This window comes from Drosophila bipectinata, chromosome 3L, assembly GCF_030179905.1.
Source record: "Drosophila bipectinata strain 14024-0381.07 chromosome 3L, DbipHiC1v2, whole genome shotgun sequence".
NCBI classification, from domain to species: Eukaryota; Metazoa; Arthropoda; class Insecta; order Diptera; family Drosophilidae; genus Drosophila; species Drosophila bipectinata.
In genome coordinates, this window is record NC_091738.1 from 5,467,046 (window position 1) to 5,491,626 (window position 24,581).

At 36.5% G+C, this 24,581-nt stretch overlaps 2 protein-coding genes across 14 annotated transcripts in view; one reads left to right on the forward strand and one right to left on the reverse strand.

Annotated features, from left to right (window-relative positions):
• The window catches only part of Mbs (Myosin binding subunit), a 29,173-nt gene extending 19,772 nt beyond the window's left edge, over positions 1 to 9,401 (reverse strand). For 5 of the 11 annotated variants that reach the window (XM_070279274.1, XM_043209592.2, XM_070279275.1 and 2 more), the window contains exons 1-2: positions 9,016 to 9,401; positions 7,860 to 8,341 (exon numbers count right to left, since the gene is read on the reverse strand). In XM_070279274.1, coding sequence (XP_070135375.1) covers positions 7,860 to 8,114 — 255 coding nt within the window. In that variant the 5' untranslated portion in view covers positions 8,115 to 8,341; positions 9,016 to 9,401. The remainder of the gene's footprint in view (positions 1 to 7,859; positions 8,342 to 9,015) is intronic. The other 6 variants (XM_017245887.3, XM_070279279.1, XM_070279277.1 and 3 more) reach the window with 3 other exon arrangements.
• Positions 9,402 to 10,297: 896 nt separating this feature from the next.
• On the forward strand, positions 10,298 to 23,828 carry Diap1 (Death-associated inhibitor of apoptosis 1). 3 transcript variants are annotated; one of them, XM_017245947.3, is made up of 2 exons: positions 10,298 to 10,512; positions 22,347 to 23,828. In XM_017245947.3, the coding sequence occupies exon 2, from the start codon at positions 22,436 to 22,438 to the stop codon at positions 23,744 to 23,746; it is 1,311 nt and encodes a 436-aa protein (XP_017101436.2). In that variant the 5' UTR covers positions 10,298 to 10,512; positions 22,347 to 22,435; the 3' UTR covers positions 23,747 to 23,828. The 3 variants fall into 3 exon arrangements, with proteins under 3 accessions (XP_017101436.2, XP_017101434.2, XP_017101437.2); XM_017245945.3 differs by lacking the exon at positions 10,298 to 10,512 and adding an exon at positions 15,621 to 15,986; XM_017245948.3 differs by lacking the exon at positions 10,298 to 10,512 and adding an exon at positions 22,111 to 22,246.
• Positions 23,829 to 24,581: the final 753 nt, after the last annotated feature.

Here is a 24,581-nt window from a genome sequence, read left to right on the forward strand (position 1 = left end):
GCTTTAATACCTTAGTATTTAACATTTTCATTAAAAAAATACAACTCCTAAGTCTGAATACTAAATGTTCCTAAACGACCCTTGAAACTGGGGATATTTATCCCTCCAGAGCCTTGTATTTAATATCTTTAATATTTTTATTAAAATATACTTACAGCTCCTAATATTAAATATTAAATGTTCCTTAATCCTTCAAAGCGTCTATTTATCCCTCCAGCTCCTAATATCCTTGTATTTAATATCTTAGTATTTAATATTTTTTGTTTAAATATTTAAAACGTGAATCAAACATTTTACTAAAAGTGCATACCTCCATAAAAACGTATATTTCCCACAACCTTAAAAGCACCTATTTATCCCTCCAGAGCCTTGTATTTACTATTTCAGTATTTAATATTTTCTTTGAAATATTTTCTATTTTCTTTAATATTTTCTTTGAAATATTAAAAAACATTAATAAAAAATTGTGATTTCCCGGTCTCGTCAGTAAACATTTAAACATAAAACCCCGATTCGTAGAAGAGATTCTGGGCAGAATTCGTTTTTCGTTGGTATTCCGCTTCTTTTATTATAAGAGCTAGTACAATGTACTAAAACGCTGTGTTTATCTTGCTAAAAACGTTAAAGTAAACATATACACAGAGAGTCCAGTCCATAGCAATATTCGGTTGTTTATGCGGATTTCCGCCGAACCGCCCAACCAGCCTAGACGTCTTCCAGTGTTGTTGTTGGAATTGTTGCATGCGACCGACATCGACGATGATGATGATGATATCATCGCTAGTGACTCTGGGCCTGGGCTCTGCTATCTGTGTCGGTAGGAAAGCGAAGAAGAACCCCAAGCCCCACAACAATATGTATTCCGTTCGAGTTCGAGACGACAACGCCTTGTAGTTGCCAGCAAATGCCGATAAGCATTCCATTCTTTTGCAGCAAAAGCCGCAAAAGAAAAGAAAGTAAAAGAAGGGGACTCGAGCTACAAAAGGCGCCAACCCAAGACAACTCAACCGAACTGAACCCAACTCTATTCCAATCAGAACACGCGAACAAAATTTGAACAGTATTTATCAGTCATTTGGAAAGCCTCATCGTTATCTGCCTGCCTGACAGGCTTCATAATAATATTAGCATATTTTTTGAAAAAAATTAAGATTTAAGATTGCAGAAGCAGAGATTCAAGATTATGTTGGTTGGGCTTCTAATTTCTTGCAGTGTCTTGTTCTCGAAGCTGATAGTAGTTCTACTATATGGTAGGCCTTATAAAAAATCAAATCTCCAATTCTTCTGGCTCTTTCTTCTTTCTTCTCTCTCCCTACCCTTTCTTCTCTATTTTATTCTTTTCTTTGGCATATGTTAATTAAGGGGGTATACCCAGTTTCGCCACTCAAAAAAAGCATATTTTTAAACAATTTTTTTTAAGAAAAAAACTTTAAATGTTTAAATATTTAACAATTATTATTTTATCAAGTAGAAGGTATTAGGATGATAGGATATATATATATACATATATATATGTATGATAAGATAACATAGCATGTCAATCTTGTAATAAATATTTTCTAATTCCAATTCTGCAGCCTTTGAAAGAATTGTATGAAATCTTAAACAAATGGAGGTTTAAAACATAAAAAATAGAATACATAAACAAAATGACAATTGTTAAAAATATAAATTTAAAAAATGACCATTTTTGAAAAAAAGCTTAACTTTGAACAAGAAATTGAGATTTTTAATAAATATTTTTTATTAAATTGTCGAAAAAAATAGTAAGGAATAGTATTTTTACAGTATGTTTTAGTATATTTCATACTACTTCATAGTATATAGTACTTTTTTCAAATAGTATTTTTTCAAAATTAAATTTTTTAAAATAGTATTTTAATAGTATATTAATATAAAAAAATAGTATAGTATTTTAATATAAAAAATAGTATATTTTCAAAAAAAAATGTCTTCTTTCATTAAATGGGAAATATAGTATATCCAAGATGTTTTTGTACAAATTTCAGTTCGAAAATTTTATTAATTTTCAAAAAATCTGATCATCGACTTTGAGAAAGTCCCTGTTTTAAGAAAAAACCCTTCAAAGTTATCCAACTTCCTTTACTAGTACTCTGACTTGAGCTTAAAAATTAATGTATTGCTCCAAAAATATTTATCGGTTCGATTTTAAATTATAAAAGGACTTTCACTAATATATGTATATTATGTGGATTATATGTAGATATTAGTATATATCTATAATAGTATCTAATAGTATATATATGTAAATATGTAGATAAAAATAAAAAATATATATCAGATTTTTTAAAAACCTTTACTGTGTATAACCCCTTAACCCCTGCGACTTTTTTCTGCCGTTGCTTTTGGCTCTAAAAAGCATAAAAAATAAAACAATAAAAAAAACAGAAAGACTAGACAGCGGGTGGGCCAAACAATTTGCAAATCTGGAACGCAGCCAATTAATTAATTATGAACAATTTTGATAAACTGGCCAGCCAGCCAGCCAGCAGCAGAAGCTATAGACAGACAGGCCTTGCTAGTCCGATGATAAGGTCCGATCTTTAGAGATTCTATTGGCAACAAACTAAGCACTGTTGCATGCTAAGTTTAGCCTTTTGTTTTTGGCACGCTATTGAGCGGCATTTTGTGGTGCTGCACGCCTCAAATGTTATTCACCTTACCCAGTACTCAGTACCCAGTCACTGGCAGGCAGTGGCATTACGTATACGCAGCGTGGGCCAAAGGTAGAAGCTTAACGGGGCTCATTAGACGCTCCATTTACTGGTCTAGTCTCTAGGGGCCTTTTGAACTTAATTCTGAATGAGAAGAGCTTACTTTTCTAAGGAATTATATCTAAGAGATACTCCCTGAAAAGCAAAATTCCCTGCCACACAATGACCTCTTGATGTATACTATATATTGCCAAATATTTCGAAAAAATATAACCCATTCCACCCCTTGAGTTCAATAAATTACAAATTTGAATTAGCGCCACAAGATAAAAGCCCAGAGAATCTACATAAACCATATGATATATACCCCTATATATATATATATCTGGCCGATTTTGAGGCATTTGTTCTTGAAGGCTATAGACATTCTTGCTTTCAAGAATCAAAAGATTCTCATGTGTCTTTTGGGCCAAATTGTATAACGATCGGGGGCGCCAGAGCTAAGTGGATATGCCAGGTGGCTAAAAAATAAACAAATCTTTAAGAAATAATAATTTTTTTAAATCTTAAAAACCTATATTTTATAACTAAAAGTAGTAGAATACAAGCCTTAATGGTCATACAATGTTTGGGACAGAAAACCTTATCTTTCAAGTGTTTATTTACACAAGATTACCTCAAAAGTGTGAAAAAAATGATATAATAGTAGATATAGTAGTGATTTTAAGAATATATAACCCTATAGTATAACCCAAAAATCATTTCGTCATATTTCTGTTATAGTTTCCCGCTGGTTTATCCATAAAAACAGCTCACAAACAGCTCACAAATATTCAACGGCGCGTGTAAGCAAAATTTGTGTATACATAGAAGACTATATAGAGAGTATATAGTAGTATATAGTATAATCGTTGAAGAATTGGCAAACAGAAGAAGAGGCCTAAACTCTCTGCTTGTAAAAATGAAACACAATTTTTTTTTTTTTTTTTGAATGGCATACATTTTGTAGTTCTCTGGCAGCAGCCAGAAATGGTATTATGCAACGCACAGAGACGTAGATACAACTTTTAGATACATTTAGGCGGGCAATCTGCAGACATTAGAAATCAGAAAAAAATCACAAAAAAATTGTATCTGTATCTGTATCTATGTATCTATGTATCTATCGTAGCATTTGTTATTTTTGGTGTAAAACACGAAACGAGAAATAAATCAAATCAAGTGTGTAGACTGCATCCATTTATAAACAGAGGATCTCGGAGCAAGTGCGTCTGTCAGTCAGTCCGTCGAGAACCGGGCCAAGGTTAGAAAACACGTCAATAAAGCGAGTTAGCCGACAAACATCTACAATCTCACTTGATTTATTTTTTGGGAAAAAGTCACGCAGCTTTTCCAGCTACAGCTTCAGGTCAGGACTCAGTTTAGAATTTAATAAATTAATTCCCAATCATAGAAAGCTCTTATACAAATATTAATATATATATTTTTTAAAAGCTTATTCATCTCTCTATAATTAGAGCCCTAATTTCCGGATAGTTACCGTCAGTCTGTGTGGTTTCTGGCCCACGTATTTCCTCCAAAAATATTTCTATTTTTAAAATCGCGAATAAATTCTTGAAAAATATCCAAAACAGCAAGAAACAGCCTTCCATTATCCTTGAACTGTATTCGAAAAAATAATAAAATAAAATATATACTTTGGCTTGTAAACAACCGTAATTTATAGCCATTTCTTTGATAATTTTCAGCGCCTGTTCCCCAGCGATTCAAGTGGCGTGGCATGGCGTCTGTAGGCCAAAAATCAAAGTCAGCCAGCGGCATGGATACACGGTCACTGCAAGCTCCAATCCTTGGCCTCCCCCCTCCTCACTCGCCCCACCTGCCCCCTCCTATGTTTTCCTCTCCATCAGTCAACATCATTCACATAAAGTCCAAGGTAATTGCGCACAGTGGGCTCAATCAATAGGTTTTTAGGTCAAAAAGTTCAAATAGTTTTTTTTCTATAACTTTATTTATGGTTATAAGAAAATGATTCAAGTTTAGAAATAGATTTAAGTCTAGTAAGTAGCTAAGTTTTGGTACTTTTCGGTTAACTATGATTTCTTAGTATTTTTTTTAACTTTTAAACATTTCTTATTAAATAAATATTGTAATAACATGACTTATGTGGGTCTTCTAGTCAAGAAGACCTCTTCCTCTTAACTTCCGCTAAACTAAGACCGCTATTACTGTAAAAATAATTGAAATTTAAAAAAGAAATCTTTATAGTAAGATATTCTTGAACATTTAATCTATCGAACTTTGAATTATGAAACAAAATGTTGTAGATTTTTTCCAATTTCTAGACTAAAAGAACCGCTTAAACTAGAAAAATCTATGGCTAGAGAGCCAGTCACCTAATAAACATACATTAGTGTATTAATTTCTGGTTAGCTATATATAAATTATAGTCATAAATATTAGTAAGTATTTAAGTATTATTAGTATTTTAAGTTTTATTAGTCTTTTAAGTATTATGAGTATCTTCCAATCGTCCTAAGTACAAATAATTTTCAAAGCAAAAACTTTTCCATATATTTATTCAAAAAACCCACAACCACACCCACTGTGCTCTATCCCGACGAGTCTGCAACTCGTGTCGCATGCCATTGAAAATGTGTTGCAGGTGTGGTGGCCTGCTGCCGCCTCTCTTTCTCTAGTTTTGTCAATGCTTTATGAATGGAATGGCCCAAAACATTAAAAAAAACAACAAAGTTATAGATATATGTAAATGTAAAAAATAAAAAAGAAATTCGCAGCGAAAGCGGGGGCGTCTATTAGAGGCATGTAAATGCAGGCGATAAGATAATTATTATAATAAACTGAATTTCAAATTCTTATTTATTATTTTTGTTTGTTGTTTTTGTTTGCGGTTTAGTAACAACAACATGCGAGGCAAATAGCCGCAGGTTGCGGTCGCACTTGCAACGCCATACATTGTGTGGCAGCCTATCAGCCTATCAGCCTGGCAGCCGGTAATTCAAAACGTTTCCACTGTTTTCCATTGTTATTATTATTATTTCTTATTGCAGTGGTTGGTTGTCGTAATTACAGTGCACTCCCCAGACATGACCCCTCCCTCCCTCCTCCTCCCCTCTAGTAGCCCCTAGTCTACTATAATTCCCGCTCGAAGCAAATTAGCATCTGGTTAACAAGTGCGCCGCGGTTAAACGGTGAAAATGTACGACTCTTTCTGCTGGCGCAGCATAATTAGAATCAATTATTCAGAACTGGAGCACTCGGCTCTACTAGTGGCGGCTTTAGACAAGCCCCGAAATATACAGTTTTAATAAGGCATTAAAGTTTTTGGATTTAAGATATTTTTCAAAAAAAGATACCTCTTTTTCATAAAAACTCCCCTCACGTTTCCATTTTTGTATGGAAATTGAATAAAAAAAAGGAATTCTACTAATATTCATGTATTTATTTCTTTAGTTAGTTTTATATTGGTTAAGTTATGGTTTAATTTAAGCAATAAATGTGTAAAAAAAAATATTCTTTTGATAATTTGGTATGGGGGAGTTGAACCCCTAGTATCGGCTTTTAGAAATTAAGATACAAATAGGGGATTTCTACTCTTAATTATGTATTTCTTTCGTTGCTTAGTTCTAGTTAATTTTAGTTATATTTTAGGCTCTTTAAGAAATAAATCTTTAAAAAAAATGTATTTTTGATTAGGGAGTGGAGATTCCGGAGTCCAACCCGTGTAGGAGAGCTTTAGAAATTGAAGAAAAATTACAGTATTTATACTATAATTTAAGTACGATAGCTTTTTTAGTTCTTTGTGGTTCCATTTAAGAATCAAATCTTGAAGATATATTTTTTCATTATTTGGCATTGTATCCATGATACAATTATAATTAATTGTATAATTGTATCATGATTGTATCCGTGTTGGAAAACTGAGAAAAAATGGGTTGCTACTTCTAATATTTAGAAGCAAGTCATGTAATAATATTTTTCCTTTTTGAATTAGTTAGTTTTCAGTAATTTCTTATTTTAATTTAAGAAAGAAATCTAAAAAAAACGAAGCTTTTCTACTATTATTCTCTTTTCTATTTATATTATTTATCTCCTTCCTTCTTTAGTTAGTTTTTAAGTTATTTTCTTGTTTAATTTAAGAAATAAATCTTAAAAACATATTATTTTGATTAATTTGTAAGGTAAGTCGAACACGTGTATAGGATGTTTAGAGATTATGAAAAACTATTATTAATTTCTACTATTTCTACTATTATTTATCTCCCTCCTTTCTATGTTAGTTTTAAAGTCTTTATCCGGTTTAATTTAAAGCCCAAAAATGCTTGATTTTATGCGTTAATTTTATTTATTATTCTTAGCCAGCTGAAATCATTAAAAATTTTATTTCAATTTTTATTTCTATTTTTTTTTTCTCGCGATTAAGTAGAACAAATAGGAAAGCAAGGAAACATGAAAATGATTTTGCGAAAATCTCTGGCTTTTCCAATATGTACATACATACATACATACTCGTACATACTGGTATATGTGCTTTCGAGTATTGTATGTTTTTCTAGACTTTTTAAAAATAGAAAAATTTTCGTATTTTTCTTATTTAATGCTTTTGCCAGTTTTCCCAATTTTCCCAGTTGGGGCAGTTGGCGTTTTCCTTTCCTTTCCTTTCGTTTCTGTTGTTCTGCTGGGCTTGCATTTAGGCCTGTATGCTTTTCTTATTTTTTTTTTGAAATTTTGTTAATATTTGTGTTGAAACCGCAGAAAGAGAGAGGTATAGGAAGTGGGAGAGAGATGGGGAGCTTTGAAATACGCAACAAAAACAATTGTAGGGCAGCACAGTGGGTGTGAAATGGAAGGATCTGAGATGACCTTGAAGAGAGGGAGCTATAAAAATTATTATTAAAATTTTAAAGAAAATTATTAAAAATTCGATACTAATTTTTTAGAAATCTTTGTTAATTTTTTTTTTGTAATTTCTGTTCAGTGAGGCATGCTATTACCCCACAGTACCGCCCCACGTCAGCACCGCTGTTGGAAGCAACAGTGTCGAAATTGCAACCGACCCACCACACCCACCCCCCACTCCAACGGGTTGCCGACACCCATGATGCAACTTCCCTTCTTGGAAATACAAAGTAGAGTATAGATATCCTTTCTATTGATTCCTACCTGATGCAGGGCTGTGAGTCCATCCACATTGGCTGTGTTAATATCGGCTCCCTGGTCCAGTAGCTGAATCACCTCCGCCTTGTCCCCCGATAGGCAGGCGGCCAGGAAGACACACCCGGAGGTGAACTTAATCCTGCGTCCGTGCTCCTCCCGAGGAGTGGGAGCTGCTCGGTTAGTGTCGGATTCCTCCCAACGCTTCAGCTGCTCGGCCCGCTTCATCATCGCCGAATTGTTCCGTGCGTCCAGAGTGGACATCTTCGAAGGATTCTTGCGAGATAAACTTAATCCAAAAATTCCAGTCGGCGACTAGAGCGCCTTTTTTAATAATTTTTTTTTGTATTTATTTTTTATTGATTTTTTGTGTTTTGTTTTTCACAGAGAATTTGAAATTTTTGATTTTTTGAACTATTTTTAGAAAAATGCTTCACACTTTCGATTTTTGAATCACAACTACACTTTTAATGTTTGTACTGGGGCTGCTCCTGTTGAATGAATTATTTTTTATTATTTTGTAATATTTTTTTAATATTATTTTTATTTTTTTATATTTACTCTGCGTGAGTGTGAGGGAGTGTGTGTGTGTGTGTTGGCTTTTTCAGCTACTCTCATAACTTTAAATATTTAAATATATATTATTTTTTTATTTTTATTAATTTTCTTTTAAAAAACAGACCCTCTTGTTTTTTTTTTACTTTGTTTATCATTTGCGGGCTCCCACTCTCTCTCTCTCTCTCCCGCTCTATGTACTCTTTGGCGCTCACTCTCTGGCTCTCCACCCATACACACGCATGCAGCTAGGGCCTGCATACGATCTAACTGTCTGTATGTGTGTGTGTGTGTTACCAATTTGACATAAATTCAACAGCCGCGAGTAAATAGAACGAAAGATGGATACCGCCGCTTATTTTTCACGCACAATTCTTTTTTTTCGCCTGCTGTTTTTATATAATTCGGCAGTGCAATGGAATGCCAAGATGAACCCTCTGTATGGGCTATGTAATTATGTAAAGGCATTTTTACAAAAAAAAAAAGACCCACTCCACCTCGCATACACTCGGCCACACTCACACACATACACTCATGCAGCCAGCACACACACACACACCAGCACACGCACGTAGAGAAAAATGGACTGCAGTAGAAACTTTTCACACACCGAAAACGGAAAACGCACCTTTCCCCTCACAAAACCGATTGGCCGATTTTCCGGGGACTATTGGCTGAAAAGCGCTCCGTATGGGCGCTCCTCTCCTGCGAGGCACTGGTATTTCACTTTATTTTGCATATTTTTGCTGCTGGCTTTCCACAATATCATTCGCAGAGCTGGCGAAACATCGGAATGGAAGGCAGGGGAGTGGCGGGCTCTCGAATAAACGGCACGCGCACTATTCGCGATCTCGGGGATACGCCACACGTCACCGAATTTTACCGATTAGCAGATTTTTTTTGGATTTTCCGCACTGGCTTCGAAACAGTGGCTATTATTTTCCGTGAACGTTTTTTGGCTGTGCTAGTTAGAGGTGGAAACATCGGGTAAACATTAGAGATGGAGAAACTTCTAGCTTAAAAACATCGATATTCGATTGTGACTATCGATATTTACTTTTTATATCGAGTATTTTTAAAGAGGTCGTCTATAAATTATTTTATAAGCTTAAAGAAATAAGAAAGATGATTAAAATTATTTTGAACGGCTCAATATTTTAAGTCTTTTTAGCCGACTTTAAAAGGCGAGAAAAGCTTTTTTAATTTCAAATACATTTTTGGCTTGCAATTTGGTCACATTATTCTATCTGCTTTCTCGCTCTTACCGAACCGGGAAGAAAATAAAAGGGTTTTTTTAAAACAAAAACTACAATGAATTTAAGCAAAAATGTGGAAAAAAACGTAGTTTTTAACATATTTAAAGAAAAATAACTTTATAATACATCATTAAAAAATCTTGATCATTTAGAGGCTACCAGACTGACGAAAAATATCGGAAGTGGCATCTCACACGACAAAGACCAGGGCTGGCATGTTTAAATGTTTCGTTATAACGTATTTTTTCAAAAATGAGCTTTTAAAATGTTTTAAAAAGATCTAGAAATAATTAAAATATAAAATAATGACAAATAATAGTAAAATAATGACAGTTTCCTACAATTAATGCAAAATAAGTGGTAGCTAGAGAGAGTGAGAGCGAGCAGAGGCCACCCCCAAAAGTTAAAAACTGCGCATCGCATTGGCGGCAAAACTATTACGAGCGTTCCGCCCGGCCGCGTATCTGGCCGTCCTCTCCCACCCCTTTTGCTCTCGTACGGGGCAGAAAGCCAAGCAAAACAAAACAAATGAGAACGCAAAAGCGACAAAAAAACGAAAACAAATGCCGAATAGAAAATACCTATAGGAAAGTAGGCTAGGCGGCGCTACAAAATAGTTTTTCTGTAGTCGCAGCATGACATTCTAACCCACCGGTTGTCTCTCTAACGTTGAAACAAAAATTAAAAAATAATCAAGTTTTTTTTTTAAATTAATCAAAAACATATTTTAATAATCTTATCGCAAAGTGAAAACAAAATACCGCAAAAAAAGAATTAAATTTTTCAAGGACAAAAAAAAAAGCTTTACTGCATGCTAAACTGATAAGATATAACGGTTTAAAATGTCTCCGGTAAGTGTTGTTTTTTTATTTTTTATCATAATTTCTTTTAAATTTTTTTTTGCATACAAAAAGGATCTAAATTTTATCTCACCCTTGCCAATAATTTCACAATTGTTTGTTTTTCTTCATTCATGCCCTTACTCATATGCATCCCCCACCCCCAGCAAGAGTCTCTCTTGCTCTCTCGAGAATTTTCCACAGATTTTCCAACCCCTGCATACATCCTATTGCTGTCCTGCTCTTTCGCGTATCTGTTAGATATTATCTTACATTCTAGATTGTGAAATATAGTGTGTTTGCCTTTTATCTCCGCCGATGCTTAGCTCATTCGTATTGCATTTCATTCATGATGATGAAAACCACCCCACCCACATGACAGTCCAGTCCATTCTCCCAGCTAGAGCTAGAATTTTCCTATTTTTAATTACTATTCAATGTCATTTCCATTTACAGCACTGCGTAGGTTCCAAAGATTGATGATATTCGCCTATAAAGTCAGCTGCTTACCTCACTCTTTTCACTAGAATAAATTCATTCTACTTAGTGCATCGCCATTGCGTCATTAGGTGCTAAACTTGGCACAAACAGAATGATATAAACCATCTATACACATATATATATTTTTAAAGTTTAAAAACATTTCCGGTTTGACTCGCGACCCACTGGCGCCGCCCTCCAAAAGATAACACTTTCCATAGTACCTGCAACAATTGTTTTAGTAATCTTTTCTAAGAAACACACTTGTAGACTTTGGGTTATTAATCATAGGTATAGAAAATATCATCATAGAAACTTAAAGCTATAAAGGATACTGCTAAGCCCCCAAAACCCCATCTGTTTTAAATTCTTATGAAATGGGGTGGCACATTCTGAAAGAATTTAAAATAATCTTTTATTTACTTTTCTTATCATGTTATGACACCATCATCCAAAAATTACCATATGCCTTTAATTATAACACAGCTGAACAATAAAGCTGTTTATACAACTTTTATAGAGCTTAGTTCTGGATAGATTAGCAAAATGTTATACAATTGAAGAAACTATCTTACTAACTTATCTTGCAAAGAAAACCTACTTCTAGACATTTATAAATAGGTTTATTGTCTAAAAACAGACTTCAAATAGTCATAGTCTTATAATATTTATAGCTATTACAGGAGCTCCTAGATAATGATATCCTAAGATAATATTTTGAATATAATCTGTTGAATAGAACAGGAAAATCTCTTGGATAGTTTGGAAAATAGTTATAAAATTGAAGATTAAATCTTACAAACTTATCTTAAAATGGTAGACACTTCTACACATTTATAGGGTTTATTATTATCTTAAAACAGACTTAAAATGTTCCTAGTTTTATAAAAGTTATAGCTATTATTGGAGCTATTAAGGTGATGATATAATTTTACTATATCTGTAGAATAGAAGAGGATCCTCCAGAATAGAACACGATAGTCTTCTGAATAGATTAGAAAAAAGTTATATAATTATTACTGTATAAAAACATACTTAAAATAGTTATAGTCTTATAAAAGTTACAGCTTTTACAAGATTTCCTATACATATATTCCTTAATATTTTGAATATAATCTGTGGAAAGATTAGCATAAAGTTCTTACAACAGTTCTTATATAAAATGGGGTTTACTTTATTAAAAAAGAATTAAGAATTTTAAAAGTTATAACTCTTATAGAAATTCTTATATATTCATAAATATTTTCAATATAATCTGTGGAATAGAACAGGATAGAGTCTTCTGGAAAGATTTGCATAAAGTTCTTCTAACAGAACACACTCTCACACATTTTCAAAATAGAGATGACTTTCTTAAAAAAAAGAATTAAAATATTTATAGACTTTTAAAGCTCTTGAAAGACTTCCTATATATTCCTAAAAATTGTTAAATAAAATCTGTTGAATAAAACAGGATACTCCCATTATTAGTCTCTTCCATATAACCATCCCCAAGAATATAATTCCCCCGATTGACTGAGGATCCTCAACAAAGGATCGCCTGTCTGTGGCAGCTGGCGACGTCATGTGCCGCGCGATCCTTTCACTCGAGGCAGGAAACTCGACAAGGATAAGGGCCTGCCCCAGGAGCAGATGTTTCCTTTGATCCGCTTATTGTTGGCTGCCGCGGTCTGCAGCTCGCCTGCAGCTGCCGGCACACGTCTGCAATTGTCGATCCATCCAGGATCCAGGTTTTGGGCCCTGATTGAAGCAGGTAGTAAGGGTCTGACAAGCCAAGCCAAGCGGCACATGTTGTAATAGGCTATATCTAATCGAGTCCGTGCCCAGCTCGATGTTATGACACCTCTTGCCAATTGCCGCGCAAAAGAAGAGAATGCAAAAAAGCCAGAAACTGGTTTTAGCCAACTGCTGCATTTGGCTGTCAATTAAAAAAAACCACTAACCAAGTGGCCAGAAGCAGGCACGAATAATACAGGTTTAATTTCATAAGGTAAACCTATAAAAAGATTTTAAAAGATAGTCTTAAAGATAGTCCTTGAAGATATCTTTGAGATACAAACAGGATATCTTTAACAGGATATTCAAGTTTTTTTTAAGATATTCTTTATATTGAATCCCCTCTGTAGATGAGCTTAATGCCGCCCAAGTCTATACTGGTGAGCAATCAAAATCACAATAAAACCACCACAAAGCCAGCTAGAAGACTGGCCGCGAGTGCAACAACTTTAAAAGGCCTTGCAAGGCCGTTTGGGGCCTCTGAGCCAGGGATTTTCAACATTTTCAGTTTAAAACTTGTCCAGCAACTCAACATCCATCCAAAATCCATGATCTGTGTGGTCAGCTTTGTGAAACATGAAAAATATTGCCAGAGACACCCAGCCAGTAGTATCCATCCATCCGCAAATAGAATATATGTATATGTTCTACGCCACATTTTGTGGCAACAACCGCCTGCGATGGTGTCGCCTTGCAACATGTCAAAGTCGTCTAGACTCCACATTTATAGGCAAATTTCTCAAATGTGTCGCGACAGATCTTCTTGGTAAATTTAGCGACGAGTATTTATAAAATTATAAAAGTTCAACCCGTTAGCGGGCGGGTTGCTAGTCGCTATATACTTATGTCTCGCACTGTTGCCAAGTCGCCTTACCCAGTGATTCAAACTCGCCAATCTTTTGTATCCCAATAGAGTATAAACGAACGTGTTGGAATTTCCTTTGGCAAATTATTAACAAGTCCATAAATATATGGCTTTCAAAGCCATATCATATAAAGTGTTGATTAGGAAAGGAATTCTACTTTGATAGGAGCTTCAACTTTCTATACTCTTACCAAAATCAATCATGTTTTTTATTCAAACAATAGGTTTTTAAAAATATTCTTTAATTTTTTTTTATAATTTTTCATTTTTTATGTCCTGTTTATGTCCTGTTAATAATTATTCTCACATTTTTGGTAGCCCTGGTACTCAGCTTTTGGAGTTAAGTGTTGAACAATGCTTCAAGTTTCTAAAAATCTTTATAAAAATATACATATTAAAAATATGTACTTTTTTGGCGGGGTCCTCAAATATTGATTATTTTTTTATATCCCATAAAACAAATCATAAGAATATAGTATTTATACAGAGAGAATTTTAGAATTATTTTAGGTTTTTTGTTGCATCTGTTTCTTGATAATCTATACATTTTAAAACTTAAATTTGTACTTCATAAATAAACATTATTTAATGAATTATTTTTAAAAGTGTTTCATGATTTACATATATTTTAAAACTTACATATAGAGGCTTTTTTTTACATGCTATATCTGAAAACCCTTCAATCTTTACTGATGTATTACTGATGACATATGTATTTATGAAATACTTTATTAATATTTTATATTTCAAAGGAAAGATGAATAGGTAAAGGTAGCTATACAATAAAATTTAGAAAAGTTAATATTTTTTAAATAAATATTGAACAGAAAATATGAAAGTTAAGAGTAAATAAAGACAGTCTTTTAAGACAGCTGTTTTAAAACTAAGGTTTGTGGCTACGTGGATTTTCTGATTGTGGACTGATTTTCGATAGCTTTGATAACAGGATAGTTCGAGCCTTCATAGACTTTGCCAATCTAGGTAATACCTTAAAATAAACATTATTTCTTGTGTTTAAATATAATTTGTACCTCAAACCTTATCCTTAAACCCTGACATGTCGAAAACCAAGATAGGCATCACCTGCTCCAGCTCCTGCTCCGAAACATGTTCAAGAGAGTGAGAGAGATTCCTATCGGGCTTTCTTGATAAGAGACTCCCGGGCATTTCCAGCTGTCTCCAGAACAGCGAACAGCAGACAGGTAAGCCTTAAAAATAAAAGGTGAGAGGAGGTGGGGCGCTGTGAAGCGCACACACAAAAAAAAAAAAAAACGCAGCTGCAGTGCATTGACACGCGCTGCCAGTTCGGCGCATGCTCTGGGGCTCTCTCTGGCAGGAGTAATAAAATCAATGATCCTGGCGGTCCTTGACAGGACGCGCCCGTGCTTGCGAGTGCGAAAAGGATAACCATATAGTGCCAATTTACGGTTACGGCTTGCGTACTAATACTAGCCGTAGTACAACACTAGTCTCCAGTTACCTGCAATATGCCGTTTATTTTTGTTATATCTGGACTTGGTAATCGATCGTCTGGCTAATTGTAAATACATAGTTTCATGGAATTACCTTTATGGCTAAAATGGGATTTACTTTGCAAACTTTTTTTTTTCCCAAAGTATACCTGTAAAAGACCTAGAAGTAAAATGCACTTAAAAGACTCTATTTTTTGCTCTCTCGGAGAGAGACTTTGTGGCTCTCTCTCGAGTGCAGTTTTAGAGTTGTCGAAAAAAAGGCTACATTTTAGATTGTGAGGTTAGGTGGTTAGGTTTTTCTGGTTTTATTATATTATTTTTTATATTAATGATTAGAAAAAACACCGAAATTAGAAGTTATTAAAATAATTCGTATAATATTTTACCATAAAAGAGCAGGCAAATTCTTATAAGAGATTATTATACGAAAGAGTGTTAGCAGTTTTATAGCCAGTTGGCGGTAAAAAAGCCAAATGGCCGGCACCGCTAGAGGGTCGTATAGTCTCGACGGCGCTCACGAAACATCCATCGTGTCAGTTCGGGATCGAAACTCAGAAGCAGAAGAAATGGATTATTGAGAGCTGAAATTATTTCTTACAAAAAAAATTAATTTAAATGCATTTAAAGCTAAATAAAGTACAAACATAAAGTATTGACGGACTCAATTGTGATAGTTGGCATTGTAATTGTTGATAAACCAAAACGTGAACGCAAAATACAGCAGAGAACGTGTGCTTGTCTAAAAAGTGTGACTTTGTTACGTTTTCCGTTCATTTTGTTCACGGAAAATCAATAGTGACTGTGAAAGCGCTTTGTACTTTCTGTATCGTCGAATCTCATTGGAAATACGAGGGAGACTTGAGTTTTTCAACAAAAAGAGAAAAGCCTTCAAGGTGAGCTGAAGTTTCATAGCCATACCATTTTGTGGTAACAAAATTTATTTAACCCCAAAAAAGTTGAAATGAAAACGTGACATCAGAAGCCAGGCATAAGGCATAAGCTAAATCAAATGTATATTTTTCTTGAATTTTACTGATACGTTCACTTACAAATACAACCATGCAGCTACCATAACCATATCGCTTGTGTTGCTCACCACACACACACTCGTCGCATACGGTTTGGCTGATAAGCTTTACTTCTAGAAAACCTATTATTTTCTTTTAAATAATAAATATTAAATGTAATTCCAAAGTGTAAACAATAATAAAAAATATTCTATTATTTGTTTTTATGTAAATGACCTACTATATCAAAAACGACTTGTTTTATTTTGTCGGGTAAACCACCCGACCATTCGTGTTCCCATTCGCTTGCTTGCTCGCTCACTCTCTCAACGAGGAGAGATATGAAAAAATGGCGACTTTTAGAGTTGCTAAATGCTTGCAATCTTGTTTATCTTTAAAATATTTACAAAATTATCATTTTTTGTTTACGAAATGAGTTGGTTTATATTTTCGCTTAAAGTAAACAGTTATTTTAATGACACACTGCTTTTTCTGCGGACTTTTAAGCTATGAACACATGAAACTTTCCGGCATATGGTAACCCTGTTTGCGTTGAATGATTTCATACGAACTCCGCGCGCGCCCGTTTGCCTGAAAATGCTGTTTTAAAAACAACATTCTCAATTGGGTCTGATGTCTGATGTGTGAGGGGGGCGGCGCGTGTTGAAGGGGCGGGTATATTGTACACAATATATACACAATGCCATTAATTTTGTATTCATCTGAATTTTTGGCTACGCAATATGCTTTTTTCGTCGGAGATGACTCTATAGCTCGCGAAATATTCCAGTTTACCCAATTATTTTGGGAGCTCGAAGGTCATCCATCCATGTGTCATCCATCAGTAGAGTTCTAATTTAAATGCTTATTATCATACTCATATTTTTTTTCGGTGTAACCAGATGACGCGTCAGGCCACTGGGTACATACAATTACTCCATACGATATACGATACTCTATATGTGTAAGGCACTTCCTCTTTTACGCACACACACACACTCTCTCTTTGGCATAATCCGTACCCAACCCAACCCACCACCATCATCATCACTACCGATTCCGGAGCATTAGCTTCTTTGTCTGCAACATCCGCTCCCAACGGAAGTGAAGCACTCATGCGTGTTTTCCACTCTGCAGTGGAAAAATATAGAAGAAGCTACCGAAACCATGGTTCAAGCCATTGGAGGAGCTCTGTTGCCAATTTTCACTGGTTATGCTTTTTTTTTTATTATTTTTTTATTTTGCTGCCGAGTGCAGTTTTTTATTTTATGCTTCATTGCTTTGAACTTTGGCGAGAAACAAAGAGAAAGTCTCGCCGTTTCTCAATAAGAGTCTCCAGCTCCAAAGCTTCGATATACAGTACAACATCTCTAAGTGGAATCTGAAGTATCTCCCCTATATGGAAAGCCCGAGATCATTGCAGGGCATCAACTTATACCCATTATAAACCACACCCACGCATCGTCATGGTGGTCTCTCCTGGTGTGCCCACCATTACTTACTCCCACGAAACGGATCAAGACAATTCCTTAATAAAAACGATAGATAAAGGTGCTTAATAAAACAACAACAGAAACGTTCTCACGTACAAAAATATGCTGGAAAATTCAGGGGAGTAGAATTTTCCTGAAAATAGAATGGAAAGAGTCCCGAGATCTATTGTCTCGTCTTTCCATTTGTTATCGCCAGCAGACGTGACGGCAATCAGCAGATGAATGGAAATGGTCCAGGAATGGTATCCGAACAAGACACAGCATAAGATGGAAGAAAATTACAGAATTCTCGGAACTCCCGGAATTTGGTCGAGGATGCTCTCACAAGCTGAATCATCATCTCGCCTCCACTACTACCGCCACGACCTTTGAGCCCGAGCCGCGTGAAAAACGACCTTTCAACCATTATTTCCACTAACGAGGCGGCCTCCACCTCCACCTCCTCCTCCATCTCCTCCATCTCTAGTGTTTTTCTTTATTCTCTACCGATTTCCATGAGAGCGTACCCACATTCCAAGTCTCATAGAAGATGCTGCTGCGTTGATAAACTAGTATATAGTATATCCCTCTCTATCGCACACGACTTGACTTTGGGTTTGAGAACAATTTTCCTTCTGGGTTTTCCACGGAAAAACGCTGGCGGCGTCGGCGGTTCTGGGTTTTTGAACTGAGCCGCCGTTAGTTTTAGTTTTTTTTTTTCGATAATCGATCACTGCTCAATGGGCTAGAAGGGGAAGGAGGATGCTATAAATACACTGAAGAAAATTGGGCAATTTTTAAAGAATTTTATAGCTTAATATTTGTAGGAATTGTAGGAAAGCTTAAGGGCCTAATATTTTAAAACTTAATTTCCAATAGGTATAAACATTTTCAAAAAACACCAGAAGAATCATTGAAGAATTCTAGAATATTTTGAAAATTTTTAATTGGGTCCTTTGGTTTTTTTTTGGTATTTTTTGAGGAATTTTAAAAGACTAGAGTGCCTTAAGATGGTTATTATAAGACTTATTTTCATAACTTATGTCCCAAAGATATAGAAATCTTAAAAAGGCAGAAGAACCTCTGTAGAATTCCTCAATATTTTAAAACTCTAAGTAGTTTTTTGAGTTTTTAGTATTTTTTGGAGAGGTTTGAAAAACTAAAATTTTTATAAAGGTTTTTTTATAGTATTGTTTTTTAAAAACCATAAAAATCATTGTAGAATTCAAAATATTTTCGATTTATTTGGTTTGATTTTGAGTTTTTAGTATATTTTGAAAAACTAGGATTTTTTTAAAGGTTTTTTTACAGTATTATTTTTAAAAAATCAGAAAAATGATTGTAGAACTTTGGAATATTTTTTAAACTTTATTTACAGTCCTTGGAATTCAAGGATTCATAGTATTTTAATCTTAGAAAAGAGAAAAGTCATTGAAGAATTCTTTAAAATTTTTCAAAAACTTTAAGATACTTCCAGAATACCAGATAGAAGATTCTTAAAAATACCAAACTTTTGTAGGAAAAACTTTCCGTGTATTATGGATGGGGTATGGAGCCGATCTTAATGCATTCTTCAGCAGCTCTGTGGGATCGGGCGCATTTATTATGATTACAATATTGCCCTTTGTTGGCCTGTTGGCTGGATGGCCAGCATCCCGGAGATGTTGTTTCTTTATTATTGTTGTTGTTGTTGTTCTCTGTTTTCTTCTCGTATTATCGACGTCGGCGGTCGTTTTGTTGCTGCATTTCTTGGAAGGCCACAACACAGCACACACACACACACACGCACGCACATGCCGTGGAGGAATGTTCTTTGTGTGTATTGCATTTATTTATTTTTCTGCATCCTCTCGGTATGCTGTGCTCTTCTTTGGGGCCCGCTTCTGCTTCTTCTCGAGTTCTCGATGACGACTCATGCAGGGTCGTCTCCCTCTCTCTCTTTCTCTCTCTTCGGTGATCCCCTTCTTGGCTGCTTTAACCCTAGCTTCTTGTTCTTATTGCTGTTGTTCTTGTTGTTGTCGTATCTGGTATCACCGCATTCCAATCTCGGTTTGGAAGACAACAACAAAAAGAATGGTAAAGTGTTTATAATAGTTTCCCACAGTCGAGCTCATGTCTTCGGGGTCTGCTAAGGTATCTGCAAGATACATACAGCTAGGGTCAGAATAATAGGAGCTTGAGAGGTATTAAATAAAATAAATAAATAATAAAATAATAAAATAAATAAAATAAATGAAATAAATAAAAATAATAATAATAAATAAAATAAATAATAATAAATGAAATAAATAATAATAATAATAATAATAATAATAATAATAATAATATTTATTTTTAAATAAATTAAAATATCTTTAAAAAAGAATATAAAATATTATCCCCATTTTCAAGCCCATATCCTGGTCCTAAAAATCTAACCTCTGCTGTTAATGTTCTGTAAAGACCTTTTGCATGGTTTGGACCTCTGTGGTTACCTTCACTTACAACAGCTCCAAACAAAAACAACAACAATCACTAGCGTCCAATCACCAGGCCCAGCTTGCTTACAGACTGGGATTGGAAGGGGCTAGCTCCGGCTCCAGCTCTGAGCTCTGAGCTCCGGCTTATTCCAATCAGAAAACTCGAAAAGCAGCTCCAACTTCCAACTCCAGTTTGATTTTCAGAGCCCCAGAGTTTGTAGAAAAGTTGTTCGACGGCATTCCATTGCTCGTTTTTTGTTCTTCAGTGGTTTTTTTTTTTTTTTTTTTCTGTTTGTTGCCTTGCCTCCTGGGCCTAGCCTTTGCCTGGCCTTAGATTATGATTTTCTTTCTGTATCTGTGTGTCTATGACTGTGTTGGTGGTTGGAATTTTCTTTTTGGTTCCCATGCCATTCATGGTCCGCCCAGGAGGCCATGTCTTTTAATTTTTCAGTGTGCATTCAGTTGGTGTTGGGTGAAGGTGCTGCTCCTCGACTTCTCCTCCAGTTTTAGTTAGTTGAATTAATAATTAAAATACGATTAAAGGGCAGTAGAAACTAGGAACTAGTAACAACAATAAGTACACTGGGTAAGTGTCTCTGAACTTTTAAGAATTGGAATTCCAATCGCTTGGATTCAATTACAATTGTTAATGGGTTCGGCATTCCACAATAACAAACAACCTAGAATTGTAATTGCACTTTGTACAGGGCTAGGAAGTGATGAGAACTTTGTTCAGAAGTACTACGAATAACCAAATACACTTACTAAAGGAAATTCAGATGGTTTTATAGAGTATCTAGATTCTAGATAGTATCCAAAGTTGATCCACTTTGAAAATCTCTTCACTTTAGGTACATCTATATGTATAGATATTATTCTTTATTATTTTTTTTTTTTTGCGTTTTTCCTCTTTGTGGTTTGTTGTTTTTCCCATTGATGGTTTCGTCTTGGCTCCAAATGGCTATCCCGCTTCCACTCTCTGTACCTCCATATGGCTGGATGGTGGATGCATTTATGCTGCAAGTCGAGCTCCAATGCAGTGGTTGCCGAGTGCGCCGTCGCCAGAGTGGTTTGACGGCATTCCATTAAAACTTTCTCACAGTCCAGCTCTAGAGGCCCCCTCTATAGGCCCCCACCCTCCTCCTCCTCTGCCTCCTCTTTTTCCAGTTGCAATTGTTTGGCGAGTTTGGCTGGTTTGTGGTTTGGACTGAAATTTGGACTTTGAACAGCAACCAAGTCGTGCCCAGGCAGCAGCAGATACAGTTTAGGTCCTAAGGCTGGCTTACGATAAATGCCATCTTTTAGGAAAATTTAATATTATAATAGTTTTAATATCTAGTTTTTATATAACCCCAGTATAGAGATCTAGAATCTAAAATGGGTTTCCTGCCATTATTTTAATTGCAGTCTCTAGATGTCGTGTGGGCTGTGTGATTCCCTATTAGCATACTGATTTATCTATTGCCTTGGCAACTCTTTATTTTTGTGGCGGTGGTGACTCAGATCGAGTTATCGGCCAGTGTGGGCACCCCCCCAACCCAACACCCACTCTCTCGGTGTCTGGGAATACTCACTGCGATTCGGCGCACTGGATAAACGAGCGGTTGTAATATTGCGTACTCTATATACTCTATAGAGTATACACTATACTAGGGAAAACCACCCTCGACTTGGCTCTGAACTCTGACCAGATGAGAGCGAGTGGGACGACCGATATGCTCCGGCTGTTGGCCATTATTTAAGGGCTCTTAAAGTTCGTTGATGCTGCATCTGCAGTTTCTTGAACTGCGTTTCAGATTCCAGATACACAGTCTGACTAGCAAGGCGGTGAAATATATTTTTCGGTTATCTAGTGAAGGGTCTTAAGAGTGATTGAACGAATATTAATAATTCGAGATAATAAAATTCCTAAAAAAAATAAGTGAGTGGTTTTTAAAAATTAGTCATTTTGAAATAATCTACTGATAGTTGTTCGTATTATTCTCCATCCCTGATTTCATTTCAATAATTGATATTTCCATTGACGTTTGTTCGTGTCTATCGGCTTTGTTTTTTTTTTTTTTTTTTGACCTTATCTATAGTGCTACCCCGAGCTAGACATTGTTCGTTAAAATTACTTCGAGTTCAGTTCCTATCGAGAGTACTGGACGGCAACATGTCAGCTCCACGTCGGGCCTAGGGTTCTCTAGAAGTCTATACGCCCAGAAACCTCTAGGTACTTTTTTTTTTATCAGTTCTGATGTCTGATAGCTGTTATCTAAATGCAAACGTTAACATATATACTGATATTTTTTGTATTTTTGCTGCCATTTCAGTTTTGTGGCCAGAACGGAGTGACATTAATTAAGGATCAACAAAGCCAGACCAGTGGAGATAGCAGCCAAGAGCACCAGAACCAGGCAAAATGGCAAATGTGGTAACCAGCTCACGTTATATTTACGGGCCCGCCGCACACGAGGTAGTGTTCGATCAGGTGGATAACAACACGAACGCAACCCAGCTCTTTAAGAACAACATCTACAACAACATCATGAACAACAACTACAATCGGGAGGAGGATCGCTTGAAGACCTTTGTTAACTGGCCGCTGGATTGGCTGGACAAGTGCCAGTTGGCCCAAACGGGCATGTACTACACCAACGTGGACGATAAAGTGAAATGCTATTTCTGTGGCGTGGAGATTGGACGCTGGGAGCCCGAGGATCAGCCCGTGCCGGAGCACCAGAGATGGTCCCCAAACTGCCCGCTGCTGCGTCGTCGCACCACCAACAATGTACCGCTCAATGGCGAGGCGCTGGACCGCGTCCTGCCACCCCTCAGCTACGATATCTGCGGTGCCAACGATGCAGCGACAGCCGGTGTGGAGTTGCGCGAACACGCCTACCCCGAGGGTCGCATTCCCATGTCCCACATGATCCAATCGATTGGAGTGAATACGGCCAACGGTTCAGTGTCCATGGGCCCGACTCTCAGCTCGATAGCGACACAGGCATCAACGGCCACCCAGGCCAACGGAGATGTCCAGCCGGAGACGTGCAGGGCACCGGCTGCCAGTGGAAATTATTTTCCCGAATATCCGGAATACGCCGTAGAGGCGGCACGCCTGCGCACCTTCGAGGCGTGGCCACGGAACCTGAAACAAAAGCCCCCCCAGCTGGCCGAGGCGGGTTTCTTCTACACGGGTGTGGGCGATCGCGTTCGCTGCTTCAGCTGCGGCGGTGGCCTGAAGGACTGGGACGACAACGACGAGCCCTGGGAACAGCATGCCCTTTGGCTCAGCCAATGCCGCTTCGTCAAGCTGATGAAGGGTCAGCTCTATATCGATTCCCTCGCTGCCAAGCCAGTGGCGTCCGAGGAGAAGGAGGATACTCCGCCAGTAGCCAGCAGTACATCGGCCACGGAGACTTCCGAGGAGGCATCTTCAGGATCCGGGGATGTGGCACCATCATCCGTAGCATCAACAGCCGCCCGGCGCATCTTCGACAAAATTGCGGAAGCCACGTCCGCCGATGTTCCACCACCTGCCAGCAGCAACAGCGGTTCACCCGCCATACCCGAGGAGAAGATGTGCAAGATCTGCTATGGTGCCGAGTACAATACGGCTTTTTTGCCCTGCGGCCATGTGGTGGCGTGCGCCAAATGCGCCTCATCCGTTACCAAGTGCCCACTGTGCCGGAAACCCTTTACCGATGTGATGCGTGTATATTTTTCTTAAGTAACACCCAAACCCAAATCCAAACCCAACCAAGTACCATTCAAATGAATCAAAAAATAAAACAAAAGAAAGAATGTAAGAATTCATTGAAATTGTGGTTCGTCCGGCGATCGCAACGGCCAGCTGTTGGGCAGCCCTTCAGCTGGCCGTTGGCACAAACCATGACTCGAAGCCTGGTAGAAAGTGTAAGCCTCCAATGTAATATTAGTGTAGTGCAGCGCTTGTATGCGTTATTTATAATAAAAACTAACATATTACTGAAACTGTCATTGTTTTTTATCAATAATGGGGGTGTGGGATTCGAAAAAGGGAGCGGGCTCGCGATGATGAGCTCATGACCAAGCCCTGGAAATACATCATCTGGGATTCACAACAGGGAATGCTGATGGAAAATCAATCAACAATCTGGTATAAGGAATCTATAGTTTCATAATCTTATCAAGGAGATTATTATGATCTTTATCAAGGAGGACACGCGCCTTTTAATATTTTGGTTAAAAAAAACCAAAATAAAGACCTCCTCCTATCAGATAATGAACTTGCTGGTGGAATTGAAGAATTTGGTTTTATTCCTTAAGATTTGAAAACAAAGATAAGATATAGTAATTGATAAAAAGGTTTATTTGTTTATGATTTTATTAGTTTTTGGAATTCTGCGCAAATTCTGCATTGTTTTAATCAGTGTAGGGTATTGTCCAGTCCACTTCAACAAAGGACTCACCTGCAATGGGGTTTCTTTAAAAATCTGACTAAAGTCAAGAGAGGCTCTTATCAGTCATTGGGTTTATCTGTAAAGGGAATTAATCATCGCCCACGCCTAAACAAAGTGCATTCA

Excerpts from the sequence above, each read along its gene's own strand:
- Diap1 (XM_017245947.3), top strand. The coding sequence starts at position 22,436 with ATGGCAAATGTGGTAACCAGCTCACGTTATATTTACGGGCCCGCCGCA.